Source organism: Embiotoca jacksoni, unplaced genomic scaffold, assembly GCF_022577435.1.
Source record: "Embiotoca jacksoni isolate LCO1_2020_lvr unplaced genomic scaffold, fEmbJac1.0.p SCAF_41, whole genome shotgun sequence".
Classification (NCBI taxonomy): Eukaryota; Metazoa; Chordata; class Actinopteri; family Embiotocidae; genus Embiotoca; species Embiotoca jacksoni.
The window spans coordinates 3,203,900-3,217,472 of NW_027185394.1; the positions used below are offsets into that span (position 1 = coordinate 3,203,900).

Here is a 13,573-nt window from a genome sequence, read left to right on the forward strand (position 1 = left end):
GGAGGAAGAAGAAGACAAAGATGAAGAAAAGAAAGGGGAGGAAGAAGAAGACAAAGAAGACAAAGACGACAAAGAAGAAGAAGAAGAAGAAGAAGAAGAAGAAGAAGAAGAGGCGTTCAAAGGAAGCGTCCTTGTTCCAAATCCCATCTTTGTCCCTTTGTCTTCAAATGTCTCACTACAGATTGCGACTCGTGACAACGAGGGTCCAAATTCAAGACGCATTTCTCCGCTGCAGTTTGTCAGAGTTGTGAGCAGACTGCATGAAACAGGACTTTGTGAGGTCGCTGCAGCACCAAGTTACAGTCAGAAGAAAAAGGAGGAGATCGTGAACGCGGCTCGTGTTTCATCGGCTCTGTTCCAAACGACAAACTTACGCACTCGCTAACTAACTCACTATTTAGAGAGCAGAAGTGCAACGAGCCAGATGATGCACTCAATACGGTCCACGAAGTGAGAGTGAAACGATGGACGCTTCTCACACTCACCGGCCGCCATCTTGGCCACAAAGTGGAAAAGGAGACCAGCGACCTGAAGTATCTTCAAACTACAGAGGAAGCTGCAGCTGTTGCAGCACAAAAGGGTTCATTTCTCACCAAATACCACCAAACTGCTGTTGCATCGAAGCCATCGGTGTGTTTATCGCGCCTGTTTCACGAAAACGTGTTAATTTGTGGGTAAAATAGCAGCAGATGTTGTTGGCGGGTGATGCATTCAAGTACCGCGGTTATTTCCGGTAACTGCAGTGACGGCAGTGTGCGGGTTTGACACGACAACCACCCTGTCAAAATTCAGATATTACACAAGTAAGTGTCCTAACACCTGAGAGTGTCCTAACACGTGAGTGTCCTAAGAGTGTCCTAACACGTGAGAGTGTCCTAACACCTGAGAGTGTCCTGAGAGTGTCCGAACACCTGAGAGTGTCCTAACAGGTGAGAGTGTCCTAACATGTGAGAGTGTCCTAACACCTGAGTGTCCTAAGAGTGTCCTAACACGTGAGAGTGTCCTAACACCTGAGTGTCCGAACATCTGAGAGTGTCCTAACACGTGAGTGTCCTAAGAGTGTCCTAACACCTGAGTGTCCTAACACGTGAGAGTGTCCTAACACCTGAGAGTGTCCTAAGAGTGTCCTAACACGTGAGAGTGTCCTAACACCTGAGAGTGTCCTAAGAGTGTCCTAACACGTGAGAGTGTCCTAACACCTGAGAGTGTCCTAAGAGTGTCCTAACACGTGAGAGTGTCCTAACACCTGAGAGTGTCCTGAGAGTGTCCTAACACGTGAGTGTCCTAACACCTGAGTGTCCTAACACGTGAGAGTGTCCTAACACGTGAGTGTCCTAACACCTGAGAGCGTCCTAACACATGAGAGCATCCTAATATGTGAGAGTGTCCTAACACGTGAGTGTCCTAACACGTGAGATTGTCCTAAGAGTGTCCTAACACGTGAGATTGTCCTAAGAGTGTCCTAACACGTGAGAGTGTCCTAATATGTGAGAGTGTCCTAACACGTGAGTGTCCTAACACCTGAGAGTGTCCTAAGAGTGTCCTAACACGTGAGAGTGTCCTAACACCTGAGAGTGTCCTAACACGTGAGAGTGTCCTAACACGCGAGAGTGTCCTAACACATGAGAGTGTCCTAACACGTGAGATTGTCCTAAGAGTGTCCTAACACCTGAGAGTGTCCTAACACGCGAGAGTGTCCTAACACCTGAGAGTGTCCTAACACATGAGAGTGTCCTAACACGCGAGAGTGTCCTAACACGCGAGAGTGTCCAAACACCTGAGAGTGTCCTAACGCATGAGAGTGTCCTAACACCTGAGAGTGTCCTAACACATGAGAGTGTCCTAACACCTGAGAGTGTCCTAACACCTAAGAGTGTCCTAACACGTGAGAGTGTCCTGAGAGTGTCCTAACACCTGAGAGTGACCTAACACGTGAGCACTCTGAGGGAAGTACATCATTTGAAACGCAGCAATTTGCTTCATTTAATCACTTCTTAAATTGTTTTTAAATGCACATTATATACAAATAAAAATAGAATAATATTAAATTTAACTGAACTAAACAACAGTGAAATGAATTAAAACAAACAAACAAACAAACAGCAGTGCAACGGTGTTATTGTTGTGTGATGGATTTGGCCAGAGGTGAGTTATTGTATAGTCTGATTGCAGCGGGCAGGAATGATCTCCTGAATGTGAATTGATCATGTTTGTGTAGAGCTTCTTTTCTTTTTTTTATGAACCATGACAACTTTAATGATCTGAAACAGCCAGGATACAACTTTGTGAACTAATGTCTTGTTGCTGCTCCAGGAGAAGTGATGATGGTGGCCTCTACAGGATAGTCAGTAGCAGTGTTGTGTTAGAGCGCCACCAGTGGGCCGAAAGCAGCACATCTCTCTGTGCTGCTTTCTGGGAAATCACATGACAAGTCGGAGTTAGGTTTCGTTTTTGTGTTTGTGACACAGATCTGGTATGATTTGCAAATGTTTCTTCCCGACAGGCCTTCTTGTCCTTCTTGTGTTGCCACATTCATCCTCAATTAGAAAAACAATCACAGAAGAAGATCAGTGTAACTTCAGTCATGTAAGGCTTGAAAGTCATAAATAAAGTGAACAGCTGGTTTTACATCTATAAAAACTGCTGAAATATCCCATTTGGTGAAATGAAAATCATCTGTAGGCTACTTAACGAACAGTAACCACATTTTCCAACCGCAGTCATGATAAAACTCAGTTGCAGGACATTGTTTGCAAAAGAACCGAATAATAAAAATAATAATAATAATAATAATAATAATCCTTATCTGTATGGCACCTTTCATACAATAAAGAGTTTTACAACATGAGAATTACATGCAGTGTTCCACATAAAAACAGATATAAAGGAACAATTTAAAAGTACAGAAAATAAACGAGATGCATAAGAACAGATACAATGCATAAAAATAAATACAAGTAGTTAAAATATCAAATAAACAATGTGCATTTTAAACCAAACCGAAGCACATCCTGACCAAGTCCTACCTGACTATTGTTTGGTAAAGGGCGCCATCTAGCGGTGAGTTTGAGGAACTTCTCATTGTACATGTTTAAACCAGGCCGACTGCATTCAAGTTCTGGTAAAAGGTTTGTCTTTTCAGCTTCTAGTCTTTCTTCCTTTTCTGATATAAAATGTACTTTTTGTGATGGCCTTGTGTAGTTGTATTGTATGTTGACATGTTGACCTGAATTAGTATTCATTAGTACTCCGCGTTGTGTCGAGTCAACAATATGAAGACTGTTCCTTCCGTTACTGATTCACAATCCTTGTTGGTCGTTTCATCAGAGAATTCATGTCCAGTATCCAGTGAGAAATCAACACAACCAGCAGCAACACTAAACTACTTTAGCGCCACAGTCCTTCAACAAAAACACCTTTTTTGTCCTTCCGGGGTTAAACACGCGACAACAACACTGACCTTTCTTATGATTCATTTTTTTATGAAATCATTTCTTATATACAAACAACACGGCTTTAACATCTTCTCTGGAGAACAATAGATCACAACATCAAAATAATAGAACCCAACAGAGACTTTACTACGTGTAAAGCCGACGTCTAGAAACCAGCACAGCGACACCCAACGTACACACAGTGAACTACAACTGAATTCTGGTTGTTTGCAGCACATTTGGCTCCTTCACTCACCAGGTTGTTCAAGAAGTGGTGAGCATCGACCCATCTTTGATTTAAGGTGACCAGATCCTAACGAACCAAATGTGGAGCAAAGAGGATGTTTGTGTGGGACAATGTGGGACCGGTGTGGGACACGTTTAACGTTGGCTTTAAATATGAATATTTGTCCCTCTATTTTAGTAACCATACAGCACAAGCTTTCTGTAAACATACTATGAGAATATAATATTGTACAAACACTCGTTTTAGAAATAGCTGCTAACCAGACCGTTCAAGTCTTATACAAAAAAAAATCATCACTATTACTTTTTTTGTCAGCTGGTAAAAAGTCAAAACTTCCTCTTCAGTTATGATTGAAAACTCACACATCAACATCTACATGACAGAGCCACGTTTATTTAATCTGTGACAGCAGTGAATACTCAGTATTCATGAAATCGTAGCTGCACTCACAGGTGTGTGTTTATGAAATCATTCAGAGACAGAAATTTGGATTATTTGGGGACTTTATTGAGAATCAAAACACACGTAAAAATAGATTTAAATGTCAATACAACTTAATTAAATCCACATAACCCCAAACACAAAGTGATTGGAGCACCTCTCTTTTCATTTCTAAATGCTTACATGACAGAAAAGGCCTTCGTCCCTCAAAACGACCAAATATCACACCACCCTTCATTATATCAGCTAAACTTAAACTGTAATGTCAAATGAAGAATAATAAAGTAGCTTGCATTAAAAAGCCTTGAAGACATAAATTATTTGCTCAAACCTTCTTACAATCAAAACAAAACCTTTAATGTTTTATCAGTGCCTCAGAAATATACAAGCAGAATATTTACAATTGGAAAACCACATTTTAACTGGTTCGTAAATTTTGTGTCCGTGCGCATTGATGCAACCTCATATTGTAATTTCATGTTTTTACTGTTATTTTCTGTGAATTAAATTAACAAATGATGTCATCATAACCGACTAATTAGCATCAAGCACCACAGTGATGCAAAACTCCCTTCATCCATTTCCTGTCCTGTTGTTCAGCGGAGTTAAAGAGGACTGGAGTCAGTCGCAGCTTTATCATCAGGAGTGTCACAGATGGAGAATCTACACGGACAAACACAGGCTGGTTAAAGGCTCCCGTTTACATCAGCTGCTTCCAGAGGACGCAGCATGTTATCTAAAGGTTTACATCTACGTATCCCAACACGCTGGGAATATGGATTTATGAAAAGGGGAATTCATCCGTGTGGTATCATCAATATTGATGCTTGATTTGTTGATGTACAAGAGAACCCCAACACCAGAAACATACAAAAACTGGAAGTAATGTGGATTTGTTTTAGATTTGTTTGAACTCCGTTGTGATTATATGGAACATGTTTGATAATGTTTTACTTCATCATCCTTAATTCATTTATCAATGTTGAAATATTTTACCAGAAGAAAATCCACCTTTCAATATGTCATCAAAATAATTTTTGTCACCATTTATGTGTTTGAAAAATATCTTGTCAATTCATGTTTTGGTTTTATTTCCTCTGAATTTCTATCAGTATGTTTCTAGAACTAGAATCACCACTTTATTCACTCAGTTTACAATTCGAATGATGAAGAACCAATAAATTCTCAGTTTATGGAGAAGAACGCGGCGACATCGCTCCTCGTTTCAGGCCAAGATTTGTCCATAAACCTAAAGAGAAGACAAGAAAGAAAGATGATTTATAACAAAATAATAGCAAAGAGAGAATTTGATTGCACTAAACTGAGTATTTATTGTATCATTAAGAACTAAAATATGAAAGATCCATATAAGTATTTAACTGTTTTGCTTTTGAGGCACAATTGTTTGTTTTATTTTGGTTGAACCATTTTGATAAATTGGTGTTGTTGCTTTTCTAAATCTTGATATTAAAGTTATTATTTATCGAACCTTTTCTCACTTAACATAAAACAGCTTCGCGTTTGTTGTGAAAATATAATTGACGGAGAGATTTTGTTCACTACAGATATTTAACTCCAACATGTCAGCGAGGTTTTGACAGTGAAACACTCGTACGGTTCCTCTACACATGTTACAAGGACACTTTCTTCAACATATGAAGCAGCTCACCTGTGTGCAGGGTTGTGTTTGTCATTTAGGCCGTTGGAAGCATTTGCTGCTGGACCTCACGGTTCTCCACAGCTGGAAGGTCAGAAACATTTTGTTAGTCCACATGCAGCTCTGAACTGAACCTCAGTTTAACAAACAGACAACAATAAAAAAAACATTTGGAGGACAAAATACAGAATGTTTGTTTAAGCTATAATACATGTGAGATAAGAGAAAACTAAATCCAAACAGGTTTTACTTACGGGATGGAGGGCGCTTGTCTGAAATGAAAAGATAAATAATTTCAGTTGTTAATAGTTGTTGTACATTATTTTTATTTCCTTTCACTTCTCCCTCGCATCGTCCTGTTATCATTAAAACCGTAGAGCTGAGAATTACATCGCTTCATGTTGGTTGAAACTATTTTAAGTGTGTTTGTTTCACTTTTACATAAAAGATAATATGAGACACAGTTTCTGTTTTGGTCTCTCACCCGTCTTCTTCTTGTAAACAAGGAATCCAATCGCAGCGAGAACAACAACGAGAACAACCGCTGCGATGACGGTGATGATGATGATGTGATTCCCTGCTGATAAAACAACAACAACAAACAAATCACCACCGGAAGAAACAAAGCAGGTTATAAGAAAGGAACCTTCACGTGATAATCAGGGAACAACATGTTTGTCCTGCTTGATTTCATTCATCTGAACATAATTCCTGCGTCTGTGCCGACGTCTCCTCGATTCGTTTTGTTGGACCTCATTTGTGTACCGTGTTATAATAGATATATAAAGATATAATTCTTTAATTGTGTTGAAACATGGTCTGAAAAAAAGTCTTAAAATTTGTGTTTAAAAGCACTTAATTTAGTTTTTATTGTTGACATTGTTCTGTATTAATTAAATGTGATTAAAGACAGGAATGTGTCACATAATGATCCCAAACTGGCAAACAAAGGATTTAGGCCTTCAAATTTAATTTAAAATAAAACTGTAACAGTAAACTAAATGTGTTTCCCACATTCATCCCTTCTGATTGAAGTCTTACCTTCACTGGTCCTGATCACTGCTTTGTCCAGTTTGGTGATTTGGTCCTCCTTGACTCCAGAGAGCTGAAACACACACTCGTACCTCTTCCAGTCTTCAGGTGGGACAGATGTGAGATCCAGGTCGACACTCTTCTGGAAGGTGCCATCGTTGTTGTGGAGGATCTCTCCCTCGTCGACGCCCTCATGAAACTCCTCTCCGTCTTTCCTCCAGAACATCATGGCTCTGTCAGGGTGGAAACCTGTAGCGTGGCAGGTGACTGGAGAGGAGGAAGTCTTCTGGAGGAGAGACACTGAGGGAAGCTCTGCAGAGACAACAGACAGTTTATAGTTATATTATTATGAAGTAAATATTAATGTTACTGTTTCTGTTTGATTTAATGTAGTTTGAAGACTGTAGTTATGCATATTATTACATTTAATGTACCAAATAAAAGGGAATGATGATACAGAAGAGAAGGAAAGACGTAGAAAGAGACATGAGGAGGGAGTGAGACAGGTTAGAAAGGACAGACAGAAAGACACAACTGGAGGAAAACAGTGGTCATAAATATGAAAGAGAGAGAGAGAAAATGTGGTGAAAAGGAGAGCGAGGCAAAGAGGAGAGAGAGAAAACCACAGGAAGAGTAAATGGATGTAAACGGAGACACAGAGGGTCTTTGTATGTTGGTTCATGTTTACTGTGATGTTACTGCTGGTTAGAAACAGAAGGAGGCAAATGAAGACTGTTGTGTTCATGAAGCTGCAGCAGGTCATGTGATTCTACCTGTTCTCATCAGAGAGCTTCTTCCATAGTTCAAGTACTTCTTCACCCACTCAGGACACTCCTGGGTGAGGTAGATCTTTGTCTGTAAGTTCCGAGCTTTGTCGTTGTCCCACTTGTGTTTGGTGATGACAGCCTGTTGTTGTGGAGCGATCCATGTCTCTGTCTTCATGTCAAAGGATATGAAGTCTTCTCCATCATAACCGAACTGTCCATATCCATTAACCTCTTCAGTCTCATCATCCCATTCACAGCCGTACATCACCTGGTAAATGTGGACACCTGAGACAGAGACAGAGACAGAGACAGCATTAAACCAGAGTGAGATTACAGACACACACAACCACAAACACACCACCCACACAGGCACACACGCACACTCACAGACACACAATAACACACACACACAATAACACACACACACAATAACACACACACACACACACACGGACACACACAATAACACACACACACAAACAAACGCACACACACACACGTCACAAACACACACCACACACACACACACAACACCACACACACACACACACCACACACACACAATAACAAACACACACACACACACAAACGCACACGCACGTCACACACGCACACCACACATCCACACACACGGACAACACCACATACACACACACACACACACACAATAACACACACATACAACACCACACACACACACACCACAAACATGCACACCGCACACACACACACAATAACACACACACAAACGCACACACACACAAACGCACGCACGCACACACACATCACACACGCACACTACAAACACACACCACACATCCACACACACACACAACACATGGACACAAACACACAACACACAACACAACACCACACACACAATAACACACACAAACGCACACACACACACACACACACGCAGACCACAAACATACACGCACACACACGGACACAAACACACACAACACCACACACACACACACACACGCACAACACACACACACACACCACAAACATGCACACCACACACACACGCACGCACGCACGCACGCACGCACACACACACACACACACACACACACACTCACACACACACACACACACACACACATGGACACAAACACAAACAACACCACACACACATCACAAACATGCACACACACACACAATAACACACACACACACACAACACCACACACAATAACACACACACACAAACACACACCACACAAACAATAACACAATAACACACACACACAAACACACACCACACAAACAATAACACAATAACACACACACACACAAACGCGCGCACGCACACACACACACACCACACAACACCACACACACACACACCACAAACATGCACACCGCACACACACACAAACGCACATGCACAATAACACACACACACACACACAAACAAACGCACGCACACACCACAAACACACCACAAACATGCACACCGCACACACACAATAACACACAAACAAACGCACACACACACACACACACCCCACACACACACACACACACACACACACACACACACACACACACACACCTAAACTAATGGATGAAGTGTTGATTGATTGAACAGGATGATCAGGTAAAGTTCATCTGTAGTTCTTCTCTGTTACAGACACACTGTGTATCAGGACAGAAGAGTTCATCTCATTTAATCTGTATTCTACATCATATTTAGAGCTGCAGCTAATTATTCATTCTATTATTGATGATGTAATGATGACTTTTGGAGTAAATAAATCATTGTTTACAATGTGAAGTGTAAAGAACCAGTGAAAAAAACAACATGACGTCCTCTGAGCCTGCAGACAAATCCTCAAACCAACATTTAACAGTATTTAATCTAAAATTAGATTAAACAGAAAAAAAACCCTGAAAATTTCCATATTTGAAAAAGTAAACCATAAAATTTACAACATCTTGTTTGATAAAAGAGTTGAATGATTATCTGATAGAAAATATTTATGGTCAATTAATCTTCTGTTGATGAAATCATTGATTCCTTGACTCATCATTTCAGCTCTATATATGTTTATTCTGACAAAGACACACTGCAGTCAAGTAAATGTGAACTAATCCAAACTGTAGTCCAACTCCATATTTATCATGATGAACCAACTGTGATCAGGACAGTACAGTTCATGGAACGGAGACTGAACTTTAGGAAGTTCAACTGCTTCATCAAAATGTCCAATAAAATGTGGATTGTAAAACATCCATCATGAAGTGAAACCCAAATCATTTCTAAACGTGGTTCTCGTGTCAGATCGCAGCTCGTATTGTCGCTCTTTTGCTTTGTGTTTCTTATTTGTGGTTTGTGAGTCACAGTTTCTTCTTCCTGCTTCTCTGAAGAACTTGAATGCTGTCAGCGTTCAGACACAATCACTTTCTACAAGTTGAAATTGAAGTTATTTGCAGTGTCAGTTTGTCCCTGATTTATTGAGAAGACCTCGCTGCTAACGACAGAAAACCTGGCGTGAAGTTAAAGTTCAGAAATCTACAGCACTCTGACATTTATCGTGAGCGACCGCTAGCGAGCCTCTGAGCTCGTTTGTTGGCTCTTTAGCTACGTCCGCTCTGAACATCTGGAAATGTTGTTGGACGTGATGTGTTTTGGTGTTTTGTTGCTAAAGATTCTGAACCACACTGAAAGGAATAATCAGAGGAGAAAATAATTCAATGTTTCTTTGGTTCCTCTTCAGTTCAGAAAACCAACAAAACCTGTTGAAGAGCAGTTTGACAGTCTGAGCAGGTTGAACCTCCGATCAGTCTCCTGCTCTCCTTCATCAACTACAATCTTACTGAATGTTAAGAAACACTCAGTTTAGCTGCTATCACTTCATTATGTTTCTGCTTCTGTCATCAGACAACTGAATGAGTATTAACAGTGATTTGATGGCGGCTCATCCATGCTAACGTTAGCCGCTAACCAGGTGAACTGTAACTCTGCACTGTGGAGCCGAGACGCTGTTAAATCCCTATTTTATATGAACGTGAAGCCGTCGGACGTAATAAACGTGAATACAGCTGCAGAACAACACCTGTGTTGTGTGATCACAGAGAGGCTGAGAGGTGACAGAAAGCTGCTGCAGACGCTGGACTCTGTCTGAGCAGCCAGACGACACCGTTATTATATTTTATACATGTGTTTAATACCATCTGGAGAAAATAACTCTGGTTTCAGGTGGAGAAAATGACGCTTCAGAGAGGATATAGTATTTGTTTTAACGGCTGAGCTTCACTGTGAGCAGACACTTGATGTCGTTTTGGGTTTTGTTGTCGCTGCTGGATAATAAAACAGGTTTTCTCCTTTTTACTGTTTGTTCAGTCACTAACAGGAGGATCATATCTTCATGTCTTCATGTCTTCATGTCTCCTGCTGGACATCCTCCTACAGCCTCAGCAGTCCAACTCTAACCTGACAACATGGACTAAAATGGAGTCGACTAAAAGCTAACAATCACTTCCTGTCATTTTAGTGTGTCCAGAAACAGATTGATGAGGAAAAGGTGTGTTTTTAATGAATGTAGAGAATAACAGCATCATTTCTGTGTCTCAGAACAACAGTTCAGGAGTTTTCCTGCTTTAATCAACATTTATGAGCCTCAATTAAATCACTGTTGATGCTCATTTGTTTGTCTGCCAGCAGAAACAGAGAAATAATGAACTGAGAGCAGGTAAACAGTGTGAACATGAAAAGACAGAAGAGGTGATGGAGGAGAGCAGGAGAGGAGTGAACGGAGGTTTAACCAGCTCAGACTGTCAAACTGATCAACACACGCTGACTCTCATCTCAAAACTCATTTGTTTGCATTTCTCAACTAAACAGCAACAAGAAAACATGTTTATATTTTTTTTTTTTCCACTCATCAGGTTTTTCAGTTTAGTTTGAGATCTTTTTTTCCAAAGCAGCATAAAAACACGTTAAACAGCATTTTCAGATTTAGTTTGTTCACATGCATGAAGGGAGCTAATGAGCTAGCTCGGGTTTGCTCATGAATAAATGTCAGTACCTTCCATATGTTGGAGATATGTAACATACTTTTCACGTTTGTCTCATGTCAGCAGTCAGGTTTCATGTGTCAGTGATGGAAACAGACGGTGGAAATAACCTAAATATCAACTTTTAGTGAGTGCTGCTGGCTAAATACTAACGGTCACTTCCCAGATCTGCTTGAAGAAGGTGACTGACAGTTTATTGATCAAGCAAAATGTCATTATTTCAGTCTCGTGAATGTGGAGTCAGACGGTAAGAAAATCAGGTGTGTAAATGAAGACTTTACATCAGTAAACTCTGAGTTGTGAAAACAACCTTTCAACAATAATTAGCCAATGAAGTTAGCGTTGATGGCGGAGTGAAGAACTCTCAGTTTGTTTGTGTGATGAAAGCTACATGTCTTTCTTTACATTTATATTTAAAAAAATAAATACAACATGAACAAACCTCCAGTTTGGTTGAAGCGCTGCTTTAGAATCTCAATGTTGGATTTGAAGATCTGCTGGTGACCCAGATAGATCTGAGTGTTCCTGTCCAGGTACTGAGGATCATTTGCTATGACTTTGGTCATCCAGTCTTGTTTGGTTTGTGCTCTCTCAGTGTTGCTGTCATAGTGGTCAATTGGAAGATCATCAACCATCCCAACAGTTACAAACTCTGGGAAGTTTGGTACTTGAGAGGACGAAGTGTAGAAATACTTCAGAGAGTGAGTCACTGTAAGAAATAGATCGTGTTGTCAGTTCAGATTTAATAATCACAACTTTATAAAACACAGAACAACATTATATTCTGTCACAGAATTAACAGAACTGAACGTACATGAAAGAAATCCAAATCATCTCTGTTGTACAGTCAGTAAACACAAACATTAATTTATGGGTACAAATTTAGCTTCAGGAACTGTTAAATATTTCTGATGATTTTGTATAAAAAATATTACAAGAATCAAAGTTAATCTCCAGTTTCTAGTTAGTGGACATTGGCGTGAAAATGAGTGAGTGGCGGAAAATACAATAATATGCTAAAAAAACGACGAACTCTGTGTTGATGTTTATTTACTGTTTATATAAAAATAAAAATAAAACAAGATAACAAAAAAAGACAACAAAATGAAAGTGTAACTACAGGCTGTATAGCTATCAACATCTCCTTAACTTAGATGTCTAAAGTAGGCCAGCCTATTCTCGACTTTACTGTATTTATTTGACTTTAATTACTTCGCGCGGTTTTTCGATCAAACCGGAATTACAGATTATAATCGACGACACAACAGTAAAAGTAGACCAGCTGAGTTCACCTCCAAATGATCAAGACAGTCGGACTTACCCGCCGCAGCATTGTGTATTCCCAGGAGAACCAGGACCACCAGGACCTTCATTGTGATGTGGACACTCAAAAACAGACCAACCAAGTTGTAATCAGCACAGCGAGGTGTCCACAGAGAGAGAGACAGCAGGACCTCCTGCACCAACTCCGGGGATGAACTGAGGTGACGGTCGGAGGAGCGTCACAACTAAACCTCTTTTGAGCCAATCAGAATTTAGATCGAGTCCCGCGTCACTTAAATCTGGGTCAAACTTATTCACTGAGGTTGTAAACGAAAGTAAACAAGAAATACAACTTGAAGTAAAAGATGAGGACGGAGCACATTGGTGTTTAACTTTGCAGCACATAGTCCATGTCATGCTGAATCATTCAGATGTGGCACGATTTGTAAAGTAATGATCTGAAATGATTTGATTTTCTGGAAGGTTTGATGTCAGAACAAGCTACGGATCAGTACTTTGGATTTTGAGGGGATGAAACGGTGTGTTATCATTGATTGTTTTCTATTCCTCTTTGATCGACCTGGGTTAACAAACATATTTACAAATAAGTGTCCTTTCTGTCGTTACCTGGTCGTGACTGACACGACAGGAAATGTGCTGACTTGCTCCCTCTTGTGGTTCCCACTTGCAATAACGTGCAGCA

The 13,573-nt window shown here is 40.3% G+C and overlaps 1 protein-coding gene across 2 annotated transcripts; it reads right to left on the bottom strand.

Annotated features, from left to right (window-relative positions):
- Nucleotides 1-4,054: 4,054 nt before the first annotated feature.
- LOC138209969 (major histocompatibility complex class I-related gene protein-like) lies at nt 4,055-13,074 on the bottom strand. 2 transcript variants are annotated; one of them, XM_069168815.1, is made up of 8 exons: nt 12,929-13,074; nt 12,050-12,316; nt 7,585-7,863; nt 6,821-7,123; nt 6,264-6,356; nt 6,034-6,051; nt 5,792-5,863; nt 4,055-5,371 (listed from the first exon to the last, which is right to left on the bottom strand). In XM_069168815.1, the coding sequence occupies exons 1-7, from the start codon at nt 12,978-12,980 to the stop codon at nt 5,817-5,819; spliced, it is 1,059 nt and encodes a 352-aa protein (XP_069024916.1). In that variant the 5' UTR covers nt 12,981-13,074; the 3' UTR covers nt 4,055-5,371; nt 5,792-5,816. The 2 variants fall into 2 exon arrangements, with proteins under 2 accessions (XP_069024916.1, XP_069024915.1); XM_069168814.1 differs by having other exon boundaries at nt 6,264-6,359.
- Between the last annotated feature and the right edge of the window lie 499 nt (nt 13,075-13,573).